Source organism: Rhea americana, unplaced genomic scaffold (assembly GCF_003343005.1).
Source record: "Rhea americana isolate MKP2758 unplaced genomic scaffold, rheAme1 scaffold_122, whole genome shotgun sequence".
In the NCBI taxonomy this organism is placed as follows: domain Eukaryota; kingdom Metazoa; phylum Chordata; class Aves; order Rheiformes; family Rheidae; genus Rhea; species Rhea americana.
Window position 1 is genome coordinate 894,709 of NW_028185284.1, and position 22,529 is coordinate 917,237.

The window sequence follows — 22,529 nt, forward strand, 5'->3', positions numbered from 1 at the left end:
AGGAGGAGGAGGAGGAGGAGGGTGCTTGGAAAAACAGGAACCAGAATCAGTTTCTCATTGCAGGGTGAGAGCTCTGAGTTCCGGTGTAAGAGAAAAGAGACGTGGCGAAATTGCTGTATATCTCTGCCCTATAAGCACATCTCTCATTTAGACTGAAGGGAAACAAGGCATCAAAAAGGGTGAAGCATCTTGAAAAATATTTTAAAGGCAATCTGGCACGATCGAGCGTTACATATTCCTAAATGGGGGAGGGGGAGATTACGGGTTTGCCTTGCAACTTACTGTAGCATAGCACTGGCACTAAGATGAGATTTTTGGCAGGCAAATGATTAAAACAGCCTGGTTTGTAGTATGAATGACAATGTTAATAATCTGTCTTTGTGGTTTTTTCCCCTACTGTTTCAGCTGCGCAAACCATGCAGGATGATTTACTGATGGACAAAAGCAAAGCCCAGCCCCAGCAGCAGCGGCAGCAGCAGCAGCAAGATCCAAACTCAGCAGAAGCCCCCTCTACACCCATCTCTTCAGAGACACCCAAACCAGAAGACAGCAGCCCAGTGACTAGTATCGGCACATCAGCTCCTGCTCAAAATAGCAAGGAGAAGATGCAGATGGAGTCCCCCATTTTGCCTGGCTTAAGCTTTCACCAGCCTCAACAAGAACCTGCAGCCGGCACCTCCTTGTCTCCCTCCTTCGGCAGCACCTGGTCTACAGGGACCACAAACACGGTGGATGATAGCTTTTTCCAAGGGATTACTCCAGTCAATGGGACAATGCTTTTCCAGAATTTTCCGCACCACGTCAACCCTGTGTTTGGTGGCACTTTCTCGCCTCAAATTGGCCTAGCTCAGACTCAACACCACCAACATCAGCAGCAACAGCAGCAAGCTCAGCAGCAGCAGCAGCGGAGGTCACCTGTGAGCCCTAACCAGGCACCTTTTGCCCAGAGAAATGCTGCTTACAGCCATCAGCCCATCATGACCAGCAAGCCGTCTTCCTCCTCTGCCTCTTCTTCTTCCTCCTCCAGCTGGAATAATCATCAAAATGCGGCTTGGAGTACACCTTCCAACCCTTGGGGTGGTCTGCAGGCTGGTAGGGACCCTCGAAGGGCAGTTGGAGTGGGGGTTGGAGTGGGAGTGGGGGTCGGCGTACCCTCCCCCCTCAATCCCATTTCACCCCTTAAGAAACCATTCTCCAGCAATGTCATTGCCCCTCCGAAGTTCCCACGGGCTGCACCCTTAACTCCCAAATCCTGGATGGAAGACAACGCTTTCAGGACGGATAATGGCAACAATCTGTTGCCTTTTCAGGTAAATGACTACATGCACCTTCTGCATGGTGACAGCTGTCACAGAGTTAAATTTACTGCAGGGGGTTATTTCACATTACTGCTCTACCTGAGAGGCATCTCCATAACTTGTATCTGCACTAAATAGTCACCTCATATGAAATTACTAGAGGTAATGCTAGAGAGTGCATATGCAAAAATCCCAAATTCTGGCTTAAGGATTTGGAATCTTATTTTTCTTAAATTTATTCCATATAACCAGGGTTTTTCCTTCATAATTACTATTTTTAGCATTAGAAAGGTAGTAACCTTCATGGAAAACAGGTCTGGCAGACTTTCTTCTAGGGGTGCTCTATTAGTATAATTGTTTTTTTCTGTGTCCTGTCATATGTGAGAAACAGGAGACATTAAAATTGCTGGTTTCAATTTTCTAAGAGCATGTTAATTTTAACTAAAGATGCTTCTTGACTAGAAATCTAGTAAATTATTTTATCATAACTAACTGTCGTTGTGTTGGGTTTAAGGGGGACTTGTTGGCATAAGGTATATTTATGAAAYACAGTATTTGTCTGATCTGTATAGCCTTGGTGTTATATTGATGGTGTACATTTTGAATACATTTAGAAGCAGCGTGGGTGTGTATGGAAAGAGTGGCGTATCTGTGCTTTCCAGTAAGGAAATGCCTAATACAACCGATGTGATTTAGAAATGGCAGGGAGCTATTGTATAAGATAAACCATTTTATGCTGTTCAAAATATTTGCAGGGAAAAGAGACAATAGGACACGACCTTCAGAGCCATATTGCAATGGAGTCTATTTACTAGCTACATAGCTCTGAAATATTTAAAGCTGCAGTGTCCTTCACTGCTTTTTTTTTTTTTTTAAACTATGACGACAAAGCAGATCAATTGCAGCTGAAACTAGGCCACATAGAAGATTTGCAATTTTAATGCAGAATGAAACCTGTCATAGCGTTAATTCAATTTTTAGATTGAAGAAAGGAGAGCATGCACTTGCGGTCAGATCTATAGAAGGTGAAGTGAATCTCAAATGTTTTCGAGGTTAGCTTTTGTAGTCTCAGACAAATTGAAATTTTCTAGTTTTAGAATACAGTGAAATCATATATATGCTTTCTCTTTCAGTAATATCTTTTTTCAACAAAGCATGAACTGTCAAACATTTTTAACCTATTAGTACTGTAAGAATGCCATCCAGATTGACACTTAGTATTAGAAACAAAGTAAAAAAAAGGGGGGGGGGAGGAGAAAAAAAGATCACCTTAAGAGACTGTTGGAGTAAGATATATGCGTTCCTGTGCACTTTGTAGTCCCATTCAAAGAGGATATCTTATACTCAGCCCTGAAATTTCATTTTGCTGCTTCATTCTGTTTAAAGGGAGAGTTGCTAATTTTTTATTGGCTACCCTAAATGAAGGCGGAGTGGGTTCTGGTAAACTGCTGGTCAATGTCTCTCTAGCACTGAAGTCTGGAGAAGGGCTGTTCTTAGGACATGATATGCCTGGTGAAACTATTACATTGCATAGAACATAGCAGAACAAAAAATACTACATATAGCTCCCAGTTGTTTTTAAGAGTGGAAAATGTGCTTCAGTTTGATTATTTCTTTACTGAAGTTCTCTAAATGTAAGGCTTCATGAATTCGGGTAAATAATTTGTATTTGTAGGAAAAATATCAGTAAATGGTCTTTTATTTGTGGTTTGGTATAGCTTTAGTGAATACCCAACTTTACCTTATATGTTTTTTAATTTTCACAGATCAGAGCATTATTATGCTAGAATTATCTAGCAGCAAAAGTGACTGTAAATTGTCATAAATTAAGCTGGCAGAGACTTAGTCATTCTCAGAAAAAAAGATAATATTGTTAAAGAAAAGTTCATTTAGATTTTCAGAATCTTAATTTTAAAATCAAAGTGTGAGCTGATATGTAAATTTGGAAACTTGTTTTCTTCTCTGTGAATTTAACCTGCTATTTTCCTGTTAAACTGAAAGCAAATGCTTAGACTACTCACATTACTAGCTGGAATAAGGCTCTAATTTCAGAGACTTGTGATACTTGTACACTCTTTTTCTTAGTAGGTTCTTACTAGCACAAAATGACCAATTTTGCCTGCAAGATTGTTGTCTGGGTTAATGCTGGTTGCCCTTCCTCACAAATTGCCAAAGGAGTCCTAAAACCATGCTACTGATTGCAGACAACTATTCTATTCACATTTATGTTGATAGAAACAAATTCACATAAGAGCTTAATATTTGTTGCCTGGCTCATGGGATGTTGTTTTTTTTCTTCTCTCTCTTCTAAAAGTTGGGCAATATGTTGACACAGTAAGTTCTGCTTGTCAGCACTATCAAGTAATTTTGGCAGGTTTATCCATGTGCATCTGCTACCTTTCATAACTGCAGGTTTTTGATTTTGTTTCAGAAGTGTCTTCCAGTAAACTTGTTATCAATATGTTAATGCACRTTAGCAATTTGTTTGTACTAACCAGTTCTTTTCTCTTTTGTTAAAATTATAAGACCCTTTTTGTAWTTATGAATAGCATTTAATTACTTAAATACTGAGATATGAAGCTAAAGATGTTCTGAGTAACAAAAGTATCAATAGACTATTTGAATTAATGTCAATGATATTTTTTAATTCAGGTTTTTATGGTAATCAAATTTTAAGCAGAAATGTCTATAATTAAGGATTGTATTCTAAATCTATARTATTTGTAGATAGGTTTCTGATACACCTGGTTCTAGAAAAAGCTGATAGAATTTTGAAATACTTCTCTAAAAGACACTCATAWAAAATAATATACTAAATATCTTCTTCCCCTTAGTAATTCAAGTGATATGTCAGGGCACCTTGTTCGTCAAAACCACTAAGACATCTGTCCCAAGGAAATATGTTGAATTCTAGCAGTGTTTAAAATATCAGTTAGTAAGAATTTTGTTGGTATTTGAATGACATTGAAAGACAACGAAAAATGCTTTGTAGCAGAAGACTTTAGTATAGTTACTGAGAAATATTGAGAGCACTTTAAAAAAAATCTAAAGGTACAAAGCTGATAGTTGGAATGGAAAACAGAGAGAGCAATTGATATGGAACAAAATATAATGTATTAAATAAGAGTTGGAGATGACAGAAATAGATGTGGAACAAGGCCAGATAGGAAACATAGGAAGATGACCAATTTGTTCTGCTCAACATTGTTCAGCTAGTGAGTGGTTCAGGCAAAGTTCCTCTGTTATGGTTATCATGTGACAGCAGTAGTGCTGTGCCATTAGACCAGGTTATCCTCATTTCTGGCTGTAAAATGAAGGAGCCACTAAGTGCATTTGAGGCTGTCGTTACTGATTGTCCCTGGGACCAGAAGCACTGTTCAGTCCTTTTGTACAGCAGAACGATGGGGCTTAAGGGAGAGCGATTGTCATCTACTTCTGAGTTCCTCCCGGAATTATTTTTTTCCCTCAGTTCCGTCATGTAAATAGTTTATTTCTTTGGCTTTTGGCCATATGATGATATTGGGATGCATCTTGTAGAGTTAGGAGGATTGATTGTGCCTGAAATAGATCATTGGAAGCATGGATTAGAAATTCTCTTTATTGTGGAGAAGAYAGAGAAGCAATTTAATGTTTGGAGACCAGAATGTTAGTTAAGGAAGTCTACATTGTAAGTATTTAATAATATCACTGTAACAAACAACGTGAAAGATTTCCCAGAAATTGTTCAGGTTTTGTTAGGTACGCTGTTTTCCTAATGTTCTTTAGAAACAATTCAAAATACATAATTGCAAGTTGTACATTTAAAAAATGCATAGCAATTTGGTACTCTGAAGTTTCTGGCATAGATCAAGTCATTCTTACCAGCTTTACCGATAAATATATCAGAAGTAAGAAGAGTAGGGTATATGTTCTGAATAAAGATAGTTTTAACATGCTGTCTTTTGAGCGTGGCTGTTAATTACCAAGAATTGGTGAGTATTAGGTTGAGAAAGCTTTTGCTTTGGGAGTTAGTCTGAGTCCAGATAGCATTATATGCTAATTTTATGAATGATATTTATCTTTGATATTTTATWCAGATAAAAAATACAAATCCACACACCAGGCCAATTTGTTTATAAACATGTGTATATATACATAAATACATGCTTATATATAGATAGGTAGGTAGATATTCGTAAGTAACATATTAGCAGGCACAAGTACTTTGTCATCTGTTGCACTAAACAGCTGTTTACTAAGCTGTGTACTAAGTGAAATGGAGGGCAAGGAAGTGGCTACTGTATAATGTTTATAGTTCAACTGAAAATTACGGTTGAGTAATAAAAAGTTGCTGAAGAAGCTATTTTCTTTAAATGTTTAAAGTCCAGGGATATTAGCCCATAGTTAGCTTTCTCCATTACAATACAACTGATATTCAAAACAAATTGTGTGTACTCACACATATGCATGCACATGCACTGGACTAATGTACAGAATAATTTTTCTCTTGAATTCTGAAACATTTGTGCTGGCTTCTTTAAAGAACTATGACCTAGCTAGGGTTTACTTGTCATAATTCTGTTTCTTACTTAACACTACAATAACTTCAACTGCATAATAGGATATTGTATTTATAAAGTGTTGAATGAATCAAAATGAGTTCAAATATTGAAACATTCAGGAGTAACAAATAAAAAAGTTGCATATTCACGTATGAGTAAAGGAGCTTTCCTGGCTGAGAGACTTAGGTGACTTCTTTTAAATAATTTGTTTTAAATCTAGATTTTGGTGCATCTGAAGATAGTTGGATGCAGTAAATCTATTTTGAAACTAATTTTAAAATATGTCTTCATTCTAAATTTGACATTCTGAGCTGCAGCTTCTTGACAGTTTAGTAAATAACTATACATAGTATCAATAGGATTACTGATATTTTGTAAATTATTTCTTAAAGTGCTGAGTAATACTAATTTTTCTTATGTGATGACACACAAATGCTGAGAGCCTGTGACTTTCTGAAATAAATATATCTAGGTGTTGTAGAACTAACTTAGTCAACTTTTCTCCTCTCCCCCCACTTTTTTTATGTAGTTCTGATGTCATTTGCTATTAATGTGATCAAGCAGTCTGCTTATGAGTGTTAAAATGTGAGAATGTGTATCATGGTATCCTAGTAGTCTTTAGTTTATCAGGTACAACCAGTATACTATCTGCTAGCTTTAGTAATTGTAAATGATTTTACAGTTTTTGTTTGAGGTGTTTAATTTGAGTTCTAAATGTCTTAATTTTCAAATTAATTTAAACACACGAACATGATAYAGACAGATAAGCCCGTTACTGTTTCATGTTTGAAGTGTGATGATTTGAATACTAGTTTATTATTGTCTTGATTTTAAGTAACCAATTGAATCATAAACAAGCTCTTGACTAAYGTTAGTGAAGGTGAAGCAAAGGTGTAAGTTCAGTATATATCTGGTATTTTGAACAAACTAAATTGACATGACTTCCTTTAAAATATTAAAAGTTGCAATGTAAATAATGAATAAATAATTTTGTCATGAAGATTTGATAAAGGGGTTATCTGTCTTTGCTCTGGAAGGTAAGGCAGAAGGCAAGGTGAAGGGCATGACAATTTCTTTTTGCGATTTCCCTACTTTGATCATCTTTCCTGGTGTAGCTTTTTGCCTAGAGGCTGCTCTTGTGAATTGAATGTAGGAGAAAAAGAGAACTGGAAAATTAATGTTTTCCTGTTCAAAGTGATTTTCAAGGAGAAAATGAGATTGCAGTTTGGATGATGATCATTTCTGTTTCTTAGGTCTGATAAAATAGCTCTTCTGTCCTTAAGATCACTCCAGAGTACTTTCTGTGTGCAGCATGCCAAATGGGAGTAGTCCTGCTTAGTTTGAAGTTACAAAGTGGTATTCGCACCTGAATTTTGTTTGGACTGGGTAGACCACTGTGTTTTCAAAAACATTCTAAGTAGACTGGAGGGAAAACATCATGACAAAACTATCCAGTGATTAGCTTTCAGAGAGAATCTAAGTCTTTCTGGCCTTTATTTTTCTTTTTCCTACTGATTACTTGAGGTAGTGTTACAAATTTGAAAATACTATGCACAAGTGCAAGATACTTGTTCTAGAAATTTAATCAAAACATTATTTCAAACTTGCACAAACACAGGAAATAAAGGCCTTTACAAGCTTTGCTGTTTTGTTCCAAAGTAAACATGCTTCTTTGATTTTACTTTTGTCATAGTAATATATAATGTTATTTAAGGAGAAAGATCTGATCCAGTCCATTACAATAATGTCAGTTTGTGAATTTTAGATACTRAAGGAAGCTCTTTTCTCTTCATCTTCGCTATTTCTTCTCATCTGTCTCACCTCCCAGAATTTGATATTAGTAAGCTTTTCTTGTATAGCTGTTGATTGCATTTACCTACTGAAAAGGGAGCACCATATTCTATAAGCATGAAAGAGGGTTGTTTGCTCATATTCCCTCTCTTCAAAACATCATATTTTTATTGCCAGAAGATACCACAAGCTAGATAAAGAAATTCTGTATGATCTTCAAGTTGGAGGAATGATAAAAGTAGGTAGAAGAGTTGCTGCCCTCTGCCGGGTGGGCTGAGATTGTTGTGCCTTTCTACTGTGTTGCAAGCACAGTTAAGTACTTGGTTTCACAAAATGCAGCCCTAAGTAGTTTTCACCAATTCTCTTCCCAACTTACTTGTTCACTAAGGTGGAGTGGAAATAAAATTTCAGGAAGGACAGGAAACAGAGCTTTCTAATTCCTGTTTACTCAGCATAAGGTCAGCTAAATGTCCCTTTGCACTTTCTCTGGTGCTATTTAGACTAGTAACTTCCCTTCTATAAGGAAACTTCCTGAATGTCTACATATGGTTAGAGATTCCCCCCCACCCCCTTCCTCTCTACCACACCACGCCCCCCCGGGCAGCAACAATAAGTGGAACATGTAGCATGAGAGAATTTACCACTGTATTTTGCAAAGGTTTAGGCAAATCTCCCATTCATTGGAAAAGCAGTGTTTTTAGATGTAAATATACGTGTAATATACATGCACACACACATATATAAAATCTATATCTGTATATGTATAAAGTTATTTTTTTCCAGAAAACATTATTAAAAATGTTCAATAACATCTGCTTTAGCACAACAGTGACAAAGTATGATTTCTAGTATTAGAATAATTTGTATTTCTTGTGTATTTAAGGTACATGTCTTTTTCCAGCAACTATGCAAGTTGAAATATGATAGTTTTCCATTCTTGTTTTCTAACAAATAGGTCTGAGTAATGTTTAGACTCTTCAGTTTTTAGGCTATTGTAGCGTTTTATACATTTTCTAACTAGATTTATGTTTCCATGTTTTGTTTCATTACTTATTTAAAAATTATTTGTTTCATTTGGTAGAAGTTGAATAGAGATGTGCAAAAGCATCACTTTTAAGCAGTTGATATTGGAATACTGCACATAATGATAATAAAGTGTCCCACGTTAAAGTTGTCAGATGAATATACTATTTTGTTTGTAGAARTAAGTTTTCACTTCTGTTGCCTTTTTTATTATTATTTATAACTTTTAGAATTAAGAAAAATTGAATGGAGAAATATTGGGAAGAATTTTTGTCTGTGCATCTTTAAGCTTGGTCACATCTTTTGTTTGCATTTTCATAAACTTCAATTATATGATTCTGTCTTTTCTTGTAAGTTCCCAGTATCATTTTTAAAATACAGCTAATTGATACCTTCTTTTCCCTCTTTTTTTTATTTGCATACTTTTTGTCTTTTTATTGCATGCTTTTCAGACTCATCCTGGACATAAAACGTTCACTTATGTTTAGCATATATAACTCTATATYCAAAGCGGCGCCTCCATTGATTGTCTCTTAGTTTAATGCTTCTGTGAATCTCAAATTAGTCACGAAAAATGAAGAAAATACTGTCACGTGRAAAGTTTGAAGTTATGTGCCATTTACTATTTAGGAGTTAAGAATTCTTCATTAAAGAAGAGAACAGAAGGGAAAAAATTGTTTTCCTTAGTTGTGAGAACCTCTTTTCATTTAACCCTCTATGTCTTTTTCTACATCTTCCAAATTCTGTGAGAAATAATGTAGARGTTCTATAGACAAATAATTACTCAGAAGTGTCAGTGAAAAGGTTTTCTGAGCACTAGTTGTGGGAGGGGAAAATGTTTTTGATCAAATAGTTAGACTGCTATGTTTTATTCATGCAAGGGGGTTGTATTTCACAGCAGTCTTACTTATCCACTTCCTGCTTTTTTAGTGTTTGGTTTTGCAAAATTTAGAGTTCTTTTGAATTTCCTAGAGCTTAAGTAAAATGCTTACACAAAWCCACAAATTCTGTTGCACATTGTGATGACATTCATGTGATTCGTCAGCCAAGTTGGAATCTTTTGATCAAATTTGCAAATTTTTCTTGAAGTAACAAAGTTAGTGAAAGTAGGGTGTACAGAGCACCCACTGTCAATGGTTTCAGAGGTGTTGGGGGTTTGGGATTCCTGGCAAGATTTTGGGTGAAGCCTGAGTTTGTGGGCATAATCCCCTTTTCCTGTTTTGTTTAGCCTTGAACTGTTCACCTCGGCTCTACTTCTTTCTGTTCCTGCTTTTTGATCTCCTTTTTACTTAGGCTTCTCATGTGAGTTATCTTCCCTATTCCATTTTGTATGTCAAAGCTTAAAGTTACAAGGGAAGTCCCAATAAACCCCTGTAATCATAAGCTGAATCATGTTCACTTGCTCTGTTGGGAATGACTCCTATGCAAACTCACTAGCACAAGGAGTTTTAAGAGGATTTGAACAAATTCAGGGAAAACAGGGTCTTCAGAAATGTTAATAGTTAAAATATAGTAAAGTAAGTAAAAATAGTTAAAAGTTGTGAATTTTAGAAATGTGCAATTAGTCTAAACATGCTGAACTGATTTTCTTTTCTTTTCTTCCCCACACCTGACTTCCTAAAAGTGTGACTTGGGATAGATTTTCACACAAACTGACAGAAGAACACTTCCGACATTAAAACAGTGTTTCTGCAAAATAAGAAAAGCATTATGTTTTTAACATAGCGATTGTTTATTTATACAGTTGGCTTTTATGGCTTAATCTCTAAGTGGATGTTCTGGTGAAATTAACCTTTTCTACGGGGAAGAATTATTGTGAGAGGTGCCATCTAAACAGTCATCCAAAAAGGTTATTTTTGGCAACATTGTAAGCAACTTAGAGCTGACCTTTTAATGGGAAATGTCAGGCAACTTTAGAAAGTGACACTATCTATAATTTAACATGTTTCTGAATTACTCTGTTCTAAAAAAGAACTGTTCTTCAAGACAATCATCCACTGAAGCTTTTCTTATCTGTGCGCTCAGAGTAGTAAAGGCTTATTTTTTGCCTAAAGGCAGCCTGGAATTATGACTACTTACAAAAGTTATTAAAGTGTTTATTACCTTTTATATTTTATTTTTATCTTAAAAAACATGAATTGTAAAGTATTATTTTAGATTAAATTAAAATTCTTAATTCTTATCTGGAATTGCAACCTCATTCTACTTGAAACAATGGTGGCTTTATGCTTTTATTGCTGCTGTTTGTTAGCTATCAGCAGGCTCAAAAAAAAAAAAAAAAAAAAAAAAAAAAAAAAAAAAGAAGACGAAAGAAAAGAAAAAGAAAAAACCCACAAGGAAGGAGTTGCCATATTTCCTTGAATGATTATGTAATTCCTGCATGATAGGAATTCAAAACGACAAGCCAGTGATTTTTGCCTTGATTCTTAGGGATGATGTTTAAATCTTCGCTGTGTCATGACTACTGCTATGTTGTCACTACTAAATCTACAGTATATATGTAGAATAACTAAATCTAGGAATGGGATCTGGAACCTGGAATCTCTAACCTATTTTTTTTTTAATCTAGTTATTTTTCAGCTTTTTCTTTAACTCTAAACRTTTTTTGTGCTAATGCTTATTTTTATTTGTCCACAAAAAGAAATAAACTTTTATGTATTTATGTATATGTTCWAAATGCCAAATAGTGTTATGAAGTATGAATTGTAGGTATTTTCCCTTTTTACAAAGTCATTCTTAACATTCTAAAGGGTCTCCTGAGTGTTCCTTTAATCTTAAACTAATGCTCATCTCTTCTAGTAACTCCTAATTTACTCTGACTCTGTTCCTATAAAACAATTTTAAGAGACTTGATTTCTTTTTTTTAATTTAGATTTTACTTAGCTTGTAAAATAAGTAGTCATCGTGCTTCACTATGACATTCTTACTGGCGTCTGACTGTGAATTATCATTTATTTTATTTGCATGTTATACAACTTGTGTAACTAACAATTCTTACTTTCAAAGCATTTAGACCATTAAACAAAAATGGCATGAAACAAATAAATGCTAATTTTGATGCCTGTGTCAAGTGTCAGTGGAGCTCAAATTCTCAGCTCAGTTATGCTTTGTACATATGTTTTTATTCTCACTTGGGATGGTGTTCTTTGACAGAATTTTTGATTTTTGTAACTTAATTGAATAAATTTATTTTCAGATGATATTTAAAATATATTTTTTTTAACTTAGGTATGTTTAGTTTGGCTTACAGAACTGCACCATTAAATTACAAATATCTAAGAACAATGCATAAATATGCAAGCTTCTACTCTCTGGATCTATTGAACGTTAGGTCATCTCAGTATTCCGTGACTTTCTTCTACTGACATGACTATGATCTTTTCTCTTTTCTTTTGATCTTTTTCTATTTAGTTCTTTCACATTTTTTCTATTTCTTTTGTATTAAGCTAGAAATTCACCCTTTATTTAGCATTCAATTAAGTATTAGAAAGGCAGTGTTGATTTGAAAATTTTTATCTGAAAAATTTAACTGATTTACAAGCATGTACTTGTGTTTCAGTTCCAGTAACATGTTTTTCTCATGTTCAGTAACATCTTCTATCTCATAGGCAAGTATATCAACTTCTTGAACTGCAAGTTTGTAGTGTGCTGATTGGGGTCAAAGGCATAGAACTGTTTTCTACCTTAATAAAAAGTTTGCTTATGCTGAAGGAAGCAGTTCTCCAGAAAGGAACTGTAATTAATAGCCTTTCTCCCTGAGTGCAAGGAGCTGTTATTACCATTAATGATTGCAACAACAGTTGTTTGAAGGTGATTTGAAACAGTGTTTAAAGGAAGAGAGCTCAAAAAAAGAACTTTAAATATCCAGATGCTCTGTTGCTATATGAGTCATAACTATTAGCATCCTTTTAAGAGTAAAGAAAACTCCTATGCATAAACATTGTTATTTGAATGAGTGTGTCCCTTGTTGCTTTTTTCCCCCCAAATGTTTCTAATATGTTAAGCACTGATAGAACATGATATAGAGCAGCATATGATAAGCCATCTCATAGATAGTTGTGAGATGTTTTATTGACTTTACAGCTGTCAACAGAAGATGCTTCAGAAACCTTAAGTCTAATATATTAAACTACTGTGTTCTTTGTCGTCTCTTAAAGAAACGTTATCTGTTGAATAATATTCAGAGCTTTTCTTATGCAGAGACTCTAATACAGTATTTTACTTTGTGAGGAAGATTTATTAGATATATTAATGAACTAACATGTGGCTCACTAGTGTTACTACTATTTACTATGTGACCTTGCCACTAATTGCACATTTGTAAATGGTTAATAAATGATTACTGTATGAAATGATTGTTGGGGTCCAGCCTGTTAAAGGATGGCTTATAACCAAATATAATACCATCTACCTGATGTGCCTAGTAACCATTTCAGATGCATAATATTTGAGTCTGTTGAATGTCTGTAACATATGCTATGACTTTGGAATTTTCTTTAAACTATTTATAAATACATGTTTTAAAGTATTATAAGTGTAACAATCTGACCTAATATTTTGTCTTTTCAAATGATTCAATTATTTGTGTATTCTCTGTAGGCTTATATTACTTCTTTGTGTAATTTAAAAGAAAAAAAAATCAAAATAGTGAAACCACTCAGAGTAACAGAAAGGGCTTTTCTTAAAACTCGCAAAGCCCCTAGTAGCAGATAGCTATGCCCTCGTGGACCAAAGCAGGACAAGAGGGTGAAGGAAACAGGTCAAGGTGAGAAAAAGTAGGATTTTTAACATTGAAAACAAAAGTGAAGGTATGGTGTGTTCATGAATGGTAATCCAAGATGATAGGATGCCCACTAACTTTCCGTGGAAAAACAGTTCTGCCAATAAAATCTTAAAGTCTTCAAGATTTTATTGGCAGAACTTCAGGCTGSATTCTGCATTTCAGTAATAAGGGTCCCAGGTTGGTGGCTCCTGCTACTTTTGAATGCTAGTAAATGAAGCTATACCTGTGACATCCAGGTAATAGAATTGACCTGAATTATCAGCAGAACTTATTGAAGCTCCTGCAAACAGTCTTACCTCCTTTGTTTAAAGAGGAACACTCTCTTCTGACATGGTTTCACAAAGCAAAAATAAAACCTGTTTTTTTTTTTTTTTTTTTTCTTTTTAGACAAGGGAGAAGTGACCTCCTGTGCACCATTTAAAACAAGTTTAAAGCAGAATATTGTAAATGATACAATTTGTATGGAAAAAAATCAATTTTTAGAGAGATTTGGAAACTTTCCTGACATTTCAGTTGCATAGTAGCCCTATAACTTTTACTGATATAACTAAATGTTTCAAAATATACCTCAGTGGGAAGTATAGAGGAAGGGGAATAATTTGAAAGAACAGATATAAGGAGAGTATCTTTTTATGAATATAAATGTGAGATGGATGCAAAAAACAGCCCTAACTGGAAAGACCATACAGCCTGGAAATTGCGTTTGCCCTTTCACACATATATTTATAGTTGTGCTTTACAATTATCCTGAACTTAACTAATAAGCTCTGTCTTTTTCCTTCCTGTGTCCTTCTTTCTGGTGTATGAGGTCCCAGTTTATAATGAAGACTGAGTCCCTGATGTCATGATCTTGTAGTTTGTGCTATTAAATATCATAGTTCATTGCTACATTTCTTCAAATTCATCCCGTTCTTCCTATACAGTGATTTAATCTCCTGTATATTGATGATGTCTTGCAAATATTATTAGTGTGTTCCAACTTCAATATTCCTGATGAATTTGGTGTCCAGGCTGGTCCTTTTGGAACTCCATTAGTAACCTTTCTTCAGCTGATTTCTCTGTTTACTACTATCACTTATTTCCCCTTTTATCTGCTGCCTCCTGATATTGGTACATTCCCATTGCTGTCTGGTATTTGATTATCTGATGTTTCTTTGTCTCTGATCGTACCCGTGTTTACCTGATTTTTTCCCCTTTGTATATGACGACTGATTATGGAGGCTACATTAATTTCTCCTATTTTTTCCTGGTATTTTTCATTTAATTCTTTTATCAGCCTTGTTAGACTTTCCTAGACATTTGTTGTCCAAGGTACTCTTGTAAAACATGTTACAGTTTTCTTGAATGTTTCAGTGGCTGAACATTCTAGTTCCTTCCTTATAGTAACATTTCTTAAGGTACCTGTCAATCTTTATTACAGAAAAGGAGAATTATCTAGCAAATCCCATAGGCTTTTTTCTCACTATCTTTTCCCTGTTTGGAGCAATCTTTACTAAATTCACTCTGTACTGAATCAATTTCAGCTGTCATAATATAAAAGGAAAATGTTTTTCTTGCTCATATAAGTATCCTTTCCAAAATCTGTTAGGAGTTAACAAGAAAAAGCTTGCTTTTTAGTTAATTTTCCAACTGTGTATGTACTTGTATATCTTACGTATGATTTCTGAACTATTCTACTTAAATCCAAATGTGCAGTAATAACTGTAATGCATAATCCATAATTCTGACAGTATGCAAATGCCTATGGCATCCCCTCTTCTAAGAGGAAGAGATCGTATCCCTTCTGTCTGTTTTACAGGATTGCAATGGGAATATTCAGGCACCTGGTGTATGARATAGTTGCTCTTTTTTTGTTTGTCTCTGAGCCTCTTAGATAATAACATATACGAGTATGCAAAGTGTGATACAGTGCATATTTTTTTCACTTGTGCATTAATTTAAGATTCACTAGTACAGTGAGCTTTACCATWCATGAGATAATTCAGTACTTCCAACAGAGAAAATTCTGTCTACTTACAAAATTTGATCTGACATGGAATTGCATATAGTTGATTTTTAGAGCTGCTTGTAATTATAACAATTTTAGCCTGTGGGCTTTTTCCCTTCCTTTCTTCCCCTTCCTTCTTCCAAGTGAAGCTAGTTGCTATGGATGGGCTTTGGATTGCTGCTGTTTGCTGTTTCCCACAAGTTCAGTTGCTGTTTCCCACAAGTTCAGTTGCATGTATACAGCCTTCCCTAACCTTGAAGCTGATCAACTAGTTAATAACAAATATTCTTAAATTAAATTTTCTGACTAGTGCCACAGTTAGCAAATGATTGTCTTGTATCTCAGTGGTTACCCAGCAGTCTTCAACTCATGTTTAGACTGTAAGTGCTTGACTTGAGAGTAGTCTTATCTCTTTTCTGTCTCCTTTCCAGTTCTATCTCTCCCCCTTATGAAAAGGTGGCTGAGATAGCTTCAGGTTTTGTGACAGACTGTGCCCTGGATAAAGCCCCAGATTGGAGAATATTTGCTGCTGCCTGATCATTTTCAAATCTTCTTTAGGAAGAAGATGGCAGAATGGATTTTTATGTGTGTATCCCTTTAGTTTTTTTATTAACTATTCTTGTGTCACTATTTGTCATGCATATTAATCATGCTGTAAGAATGTAAAGCCAGGTCCTACGCTGTTGTTTACTGAGAGCATTTGGGGCACTACTTTCGGTAATTCTGTGGGTGTAAAGTACTATCAGTAAATTACCTGGCCTTTTTTTCTTATTATTGAACAATTATTTTCACTGTACTTATTTTTTTTGGTTTCATTTTAGAAGTAAAGGACTATTTGGCATTGAAATGGAAAAAATACTGTCCTCTAACAGTAGTTATTCAAACAGTAGGTAAAGATTTTGTCCTGTATGAACAGATTAAATGTTTCACCCCTTTTCGATTGAATTATTTATCTGTAGTTCTGGCACCTACAAGTTGCTTCACTTAGGCCATATTTCCCCACCACAAAACTGGAGMAAGAGTCTGGCTTGATATATGCCAATTGGATATTATTTTAGTCTCATTGTTTTAAAAAGCGCAATGAGTTTGGATGAGAGACAATATTTTGTTTGCTACAAGGCTTAATTTCAGTGGCAGTGTTTTTACTTTAGCAGTATATTCTATGTCGGTAATTATTAGTGAACATACACAAAATCACTGTTTCTGTTTCAGAGAAATCCTTTAGATTTCTTGGCTGTTGTGGCCACAGTAAATGGAGATGCTGGGCAACRGTACCCAGACTTCTGTTTATGACAGTTATTACTTATATTATTTTCTACCTCTGCTTTATCTCATTCTCCCATAATATTATGAGATAGACTTGCTCTTTTTAAGACAATGGCTTCTTTAAATGGTTTGTTTTTACTGTCTTGTACTTTATGGGGTCCAGACTGCAAAGCTTGGATCCTCCGATCCATTCATGCAGTAGCTTTCCTGTCTTCATCTGTTTGCAGTCTTTGCCTYTTTGTAGGTCTTTAATCAGGTGATTGGAAGTTAGCACTTCCCTCACATGCTGATCTAGCTAGCTGAGTGAGTTCTTAGGTCAATGTCAGCCTTCCTTTGCTGTGGGACACAGCACCATTCTGCTGTGAACACAGGACATAGAAGCCTAAAGGTAACTTGTCAATGTTGGGGTCTTACACAGCAGGCCAATGAGCCAGTTAAATTAGGTCATTTTAATAGCTCAAGCATATAATGAATGGCCTTGTAAATCCTATTGCTGACATCTTTTTTTCCACTTGCTTGTTTTTGTGAATTGATGATCATCTTGGGTGTAGCTACTTAATCCTGTGTTTTACAAGTGTTAGAACCATTTGTTCCTGGAATCAGTAACTAGAATAGAAAGTGGATGCATCAGCTTTTTTAGATGCATTTAGCAACTGGACTGATGGGCAGATTTTTATCTAAAACATCATGTTAACAAAATATAATTACCCATAAATGTTGTCAGTGAGTGCTCAGTCAATTGTAATGTCTACAGATAATTCCCTTAGTAGAGTAATGGGTGTAAAAATAACTATCAGGGTTCCTGTCAGAACATTAGACTAGGGTTTTTTTAAGCATTTGACTAGGTGGTTTACTGTCTTGAATTTGAGATGGAGAGATAACATTAGATTGATATAAACAGTAAGCTTGGCATATTATAAAAGTATGTATTTATTGAAAGAACAATTAAGGATGATTCAAATTACTCAGTAAGCAGCTTCTTGCTTAAAAAAAGCTCCAACGAGTAGATGAAAGAAGTGAACACTRTAATACAGAGATGAATGTATTTCATTTATATCCAGCAGAGCCATACTGTAGCTTGTTCCCTGGAACTCTGAAATAGAAATAATCTAAACCWTGGGAACAATTAATATATTTCTTTTGGTCTAGGCTGTAGCTACTATCTCCATTTAGGAAAAAGCAGGGTAAATGTCATTTATTTCTTCTCCACAGTTTGCAAGCAGATACTGAATATTCAGTAACTGGTCAGGATATTCTATTTAAGTTGGTTATAATGCCAAGTCTTAAGCCTATAAAACGTGAACATTTTAATATGTATTTTAAGTAGCTATTAAGTCTATGTGAAAAGGAAATTCTAATTGCAAAGTAGAATGAGTTTTAAACTGAAGAGTATAATATTATCAACTAGAATTCTGAAATATTGTTCAAATAATATGGAACTACTTCTGTAATCTGTGTACAATTAGATATTGTTTTATATTTGTGTTATATTTTCTTTTTCTTCTAAGCTTTTTCAACGAGCTACAGGAGGGGGAAAAAATCACCTTTGGCCTAGTAAACTTCTGAACACTTGCTAAAATAAAAAGTGCTACAATTTATAGCAAGAGATAAAACAAATATATGAAAAGTCAATGTCTTTTTCATGGACATTTCAAGAACAAGAATAACACAAGAGAACAATCCCTTTTTTGTTCCCAAGAAGATACCTAATGAATCCTACTTTATTTAATACTATCCAAAATTAACTGAAAAGATTAAAAAGAAAGAGGAATTAAAGTAACTTCCACTAGGACTTAGTACTAGTTCCTATACTGTAATATTCTTTACCATGCGTTTAGAAAAATTTACCGTGTGTTTCCTTCTTACGTACATTTTATCTCTTTGTATTTTATATTTTAAAAAAATCCATTAAATGGGAGGGAAAAAAGCTGAAATTTATGGTTATTCTAGTTCTGCCTGGACGAAATCTAGATCTGGACGAAAGGCTCAGGGATTATAAGGCGTTTACTGTATGTGATCGTTATATGCACCATTGTGGCAGATTGATGTCCCATGCCAAACTTCCATAGTAATTTTTTGTGTGTACGTGATTGTTATTCTCGCTTTGGATTGGGATGTTGGAGTGAGATCAACTTGTTTTCCTTGTGCTGTTAGTAATAACTCCTCTTGCAGGTGCTAGAACAGAGAAAGAGAGAACGAGAGCAAGCACGCATGCAGGAGACTGAGCTCTGTTTAAAGCAATGCTGGCATTTTACACTGTGTTTATTCAGAGTTCTGCTTCCATTAGCTTCAGCTTTAGTTGGCATTGCTTAGCAATCCTGTGCAGCCAAATCCAGATTTATATCAGGCACAGAAAAATGAAGTGACCATGGTGAAGAAGTTTGTCTTGATAGGAAAGTTGTTTAAACCACACATTTTAACCATTCTCTGGAATCTCTTCTCTTTCTTCTGATCTAAACAGTAGGCATAATGTCCATAATCCAGTGGATAGAAAATGTTCAGACTTCTGTGGGCCTAGCTGGACTTTTGGTGTAGTCGTATAAGCAGGTAATAGTTTAGTGAGTGGAGACTATTCTGCTGCTTGGCAGTCAGGCTGCACTGTGCAGAAACTGGTGCCAGCAGCATGAAAATGTAGAACACCATGAAATTACATGGAACTGAGATATTGTTCAGAATATAGGAAGCCTAGTAGGAAGTCAGTAGGTGGACTGAWATATATAGACATAAGGAATTTTTGGACTATGTCATTGGAATAGTCTAGGTGCTTGAAGTTTTGCTATTACATATGTAGTAGCATATGTATGTATGTAGTTTGCATACTGCAAAATGGGCAGACTGAGTGTATCTCTCACCTCAGCATGTATTTTATGTTGCAGATGCAGATGACCATGGCAACATAAATATTTAAAGATTTTGAGTATGGATGGTAGCTTCACTTGGACAGCATGCCCAACATTATAGATCCAAGAACTGGATGTAGCTAAGTCTCCTCTCTCTCTCTCTCTCTCTCTCTCTCTAAACCCTCCTGTATTAAGGTGTCTACCATCCCTTCATTCAAGACTGTAGTCTCAACAATCTCTTTGCAGCATCTTTAAGAGGAAAGATGATTTTCTGCCCTCCCTTTTGCTGAAATCAGGGATAAAATAAAGTGGTATATTGGATACCATTTCGGTTTGTAGAAAATCTGTTAAGGGATATTCTGCTGTGATGAGGTTTTTCTGTTATGTAGCCAGCTATTTTTTCCCCCTTTTTTTCTGTCTCTGATTCTTCCTAGAGGTATTTTTCATCTTTTTGCAAATGTAAGGGTTTAATTCTGTCCTTCAGCACACACGCCAAGATATCTTTGTCTTTATATCCATCTACTGTAGATAAAGAAAAATTTCCTGATGCATTCTCAGTCTGTCATTCTCTTTAAAGTGGAGGGAGTGGCAGTGGCAGAAGGTTTAAATGGTAGAATTTTCTGTTTGAGAGGGCCGTTAAAACCATATATACTTTTAGAGCCTATGACTGCTAAGAGATACCACTGGCCAGGCTGAACTGTTTGACTGAAGTGAGTATCACTCCTGGTGAGAACAGCTGCTGATACTAGGAAGGTATTGCTGTTGTGAAAGCAACAACTTTCCTCTTTATCCTACGGATTATTAGATTCCTGCCATGCTTTCCCAGGGTCAACTTTTCCTTTGTGACTGTAGTTCTAAAGTGGTTCCACTGCCATAACCCACTGCAGAGGCATGGGAAGCAGAAATAATTTCAGTATTAGAGCAAAGTGCATGTTTTCCATATCTCTGGCATGGGATGTATTGGTCATTTCCTTTTCATCAGTTCCAATTACTTTGGGCTACCTGCTCAAGGTGGAAGAGTTGGTGAAAAAGCCAGGCTGCATTAAGGTCCACTTAGCTTCTATTATGGCCTTATCTGTCGGTCTGGTCATTTTTTATGTCATTGTAATTTTCAGAGCTCTCAAAGGAATAGTTAAAATGTCTTTGTGTTAGGGATCTAGCATACTATATAGACTTAACCTAACTTTACATATTCTTATGGGTTTCCCTCTTTGAACCCACTCAGTTCTTTGCCCTTCCATGAAGGTGGATTTTTTTTCAAAGATAGTGTTTTTAAAAACACATGCAACACTACTTCTAATGATGCCTGGATTTTACTTTATTCAGGAGATGAACTTCGCTTTTTAGCTCATACTCCCAAGATGGAGTCTGTTACTCTGCATTCTCTCAAGGGTTTTATCTTTAGATTATTATTATTAAACCTTTTGGAGATCTAGGCAGTTCACATCCATCTCTGAATGAAGCAGAGGTCTGGCCTTTTTTCAAAGAACGTTGCCTTGATGCAATTTATTATCATTTTTTGTTGAATTTTTTTTTAAGGCTTATAAGGTGGAGCCTTTTATTGTGATCATGATGCAGTCTGTCAGAGCCTAAGCTAACTCCAGTAGCATTGTGAGAAGTTCTTGTYTCAATCTATGGTTTCCAGCTCCGAGGAACTCCGTCCCTCCACTTGCCAGATGCTATGCCATCTCTCTCCCTGAAGGGCCCCAATTGTAAGGTGTTTGGTAGAACAGTGGCTGCTGTTACTGTTTGAAGAATTCCAAGTCTGTCCTCTGCATAAATTAAGACAGGGCAAAATTTCTTGGAAACATCTGTAGTGTAAGTACATGTATATGGGCTGTCACTTAAAAATTATTATGAATAATTATCATGCAGGTACTCATACTCCATGTAGTTTTATGCTCTTTTCTCATCCTTTACCTCCTCAACRCTGGTTTGTGTATTTACTGAGAAGGACTAAAGTAGTGCTGGATGTGCTTTCCCTTACATGCCTATGCTCTGAGTCTGACAGGTACAGGATAAAGCATTCCATATTACAGGGTATGACAAAGGGAAAAGTTCTTTTGATTTCAAATGATGGGATGTACATACATGATGATCATAAGAGAGCTCCAGTTACTGCTAAGTAATCTTTATTCCATAATTAAGGTATTGTAACCAAACCTTAAGAACATCTTTTCCCTTCCTGGAATTTGCTGACACGTTGATTACACCTCAGCCATCTCCTGGAATAAGCAACACAGGCATCTGTTCCAGGGATAAACAGACTCCTTCAAAGCACAGTTTTGATTCATTACTGGAGCAGGGTCATTATGTGCATTGGATGGAAACTGGAGACTTTTCAAAAGTTATGTTTATGTAATTAAAGACTAGCATAATACATATGCACAAAAGTGTAATTTAGGCAAAATGCAAATTATTGTATTTTCTTATTTTCTTTAAATGTCTTGATGCTGCAGTTATTGTTTGGTAGTTACCTTTTTATTTAATTAACAGAGACATTATAGATGCTATATATCTTGTGACATTTTTAATCAGCCTTACAGGAAAGATACTTAAAGGAAAAAACTTGATACCTAACTTCATCTGGACATCCAGTCTTACTTTATGATCCTTCAAAAAATCTGATCCTGCCAATACATTTGTAATTTTTCCTTATGCTTAGCGTATACATCTTTGAAAAAGACTACACCGTGCATGAAAACATAGCTCAGAGTGTGAATAGGTCAGCACTGGAGTTAARAGTTTTGGGACCCGTATCTTCTCTGATCGTCTCTTGGCTGTTTTTCTTTTGTTCAAGACCAGAATATTGTAAGAACTGAAATATGCTGCCATATATGCTAGCAACTAACAAGAAAGTAGCTGCTGTTTGGGCAGTGCAAAAGTATGATCCAACATTGACAGGCTGGACTGAATCTTCTGCTAGCTTGATGATTGCTGTGTAGCCAAAGGCTTGCCTTATAGCTGGAGATTTCTCTTTTATCTATAATTTAGTAGGTC

General features: G+C 35.5%; 1 protein-coding gene across 5 annotated transcripts in view; it reads left to right on the forward strand.

Moving 5' to 3' along the window:
* Positions 1-22,529, forward strand: part of CPEB3 (cytoplasmic polyadenylation element binding protein 3) — a 92,166-nt gene that overhangs the window by 1,930 nt on the left and 67,707 nt on the right. For 3 of the 5 annotated variants that reach the window (XM_085325723.1, XM_085325726.1, XM_085325727.1), the window contains exons 1-2: positions 52-179; positions 406-1,310. In XM_085325723.1, the coding sequence (XP_085181849.1) occupies positions 417-1,310 (894 nt within the window). In that variant the 5' untranslated portion in view covers positions 52-179; positions 406-416. Of the gene's footprint in view, positions 1-51; positions 180-405; positions 1,311-22,529 lie in introns of those variants that run through there. The other 2 variants (XM_085325725.1, XM_085325724.1) reach the window with 2 other exon arrangements.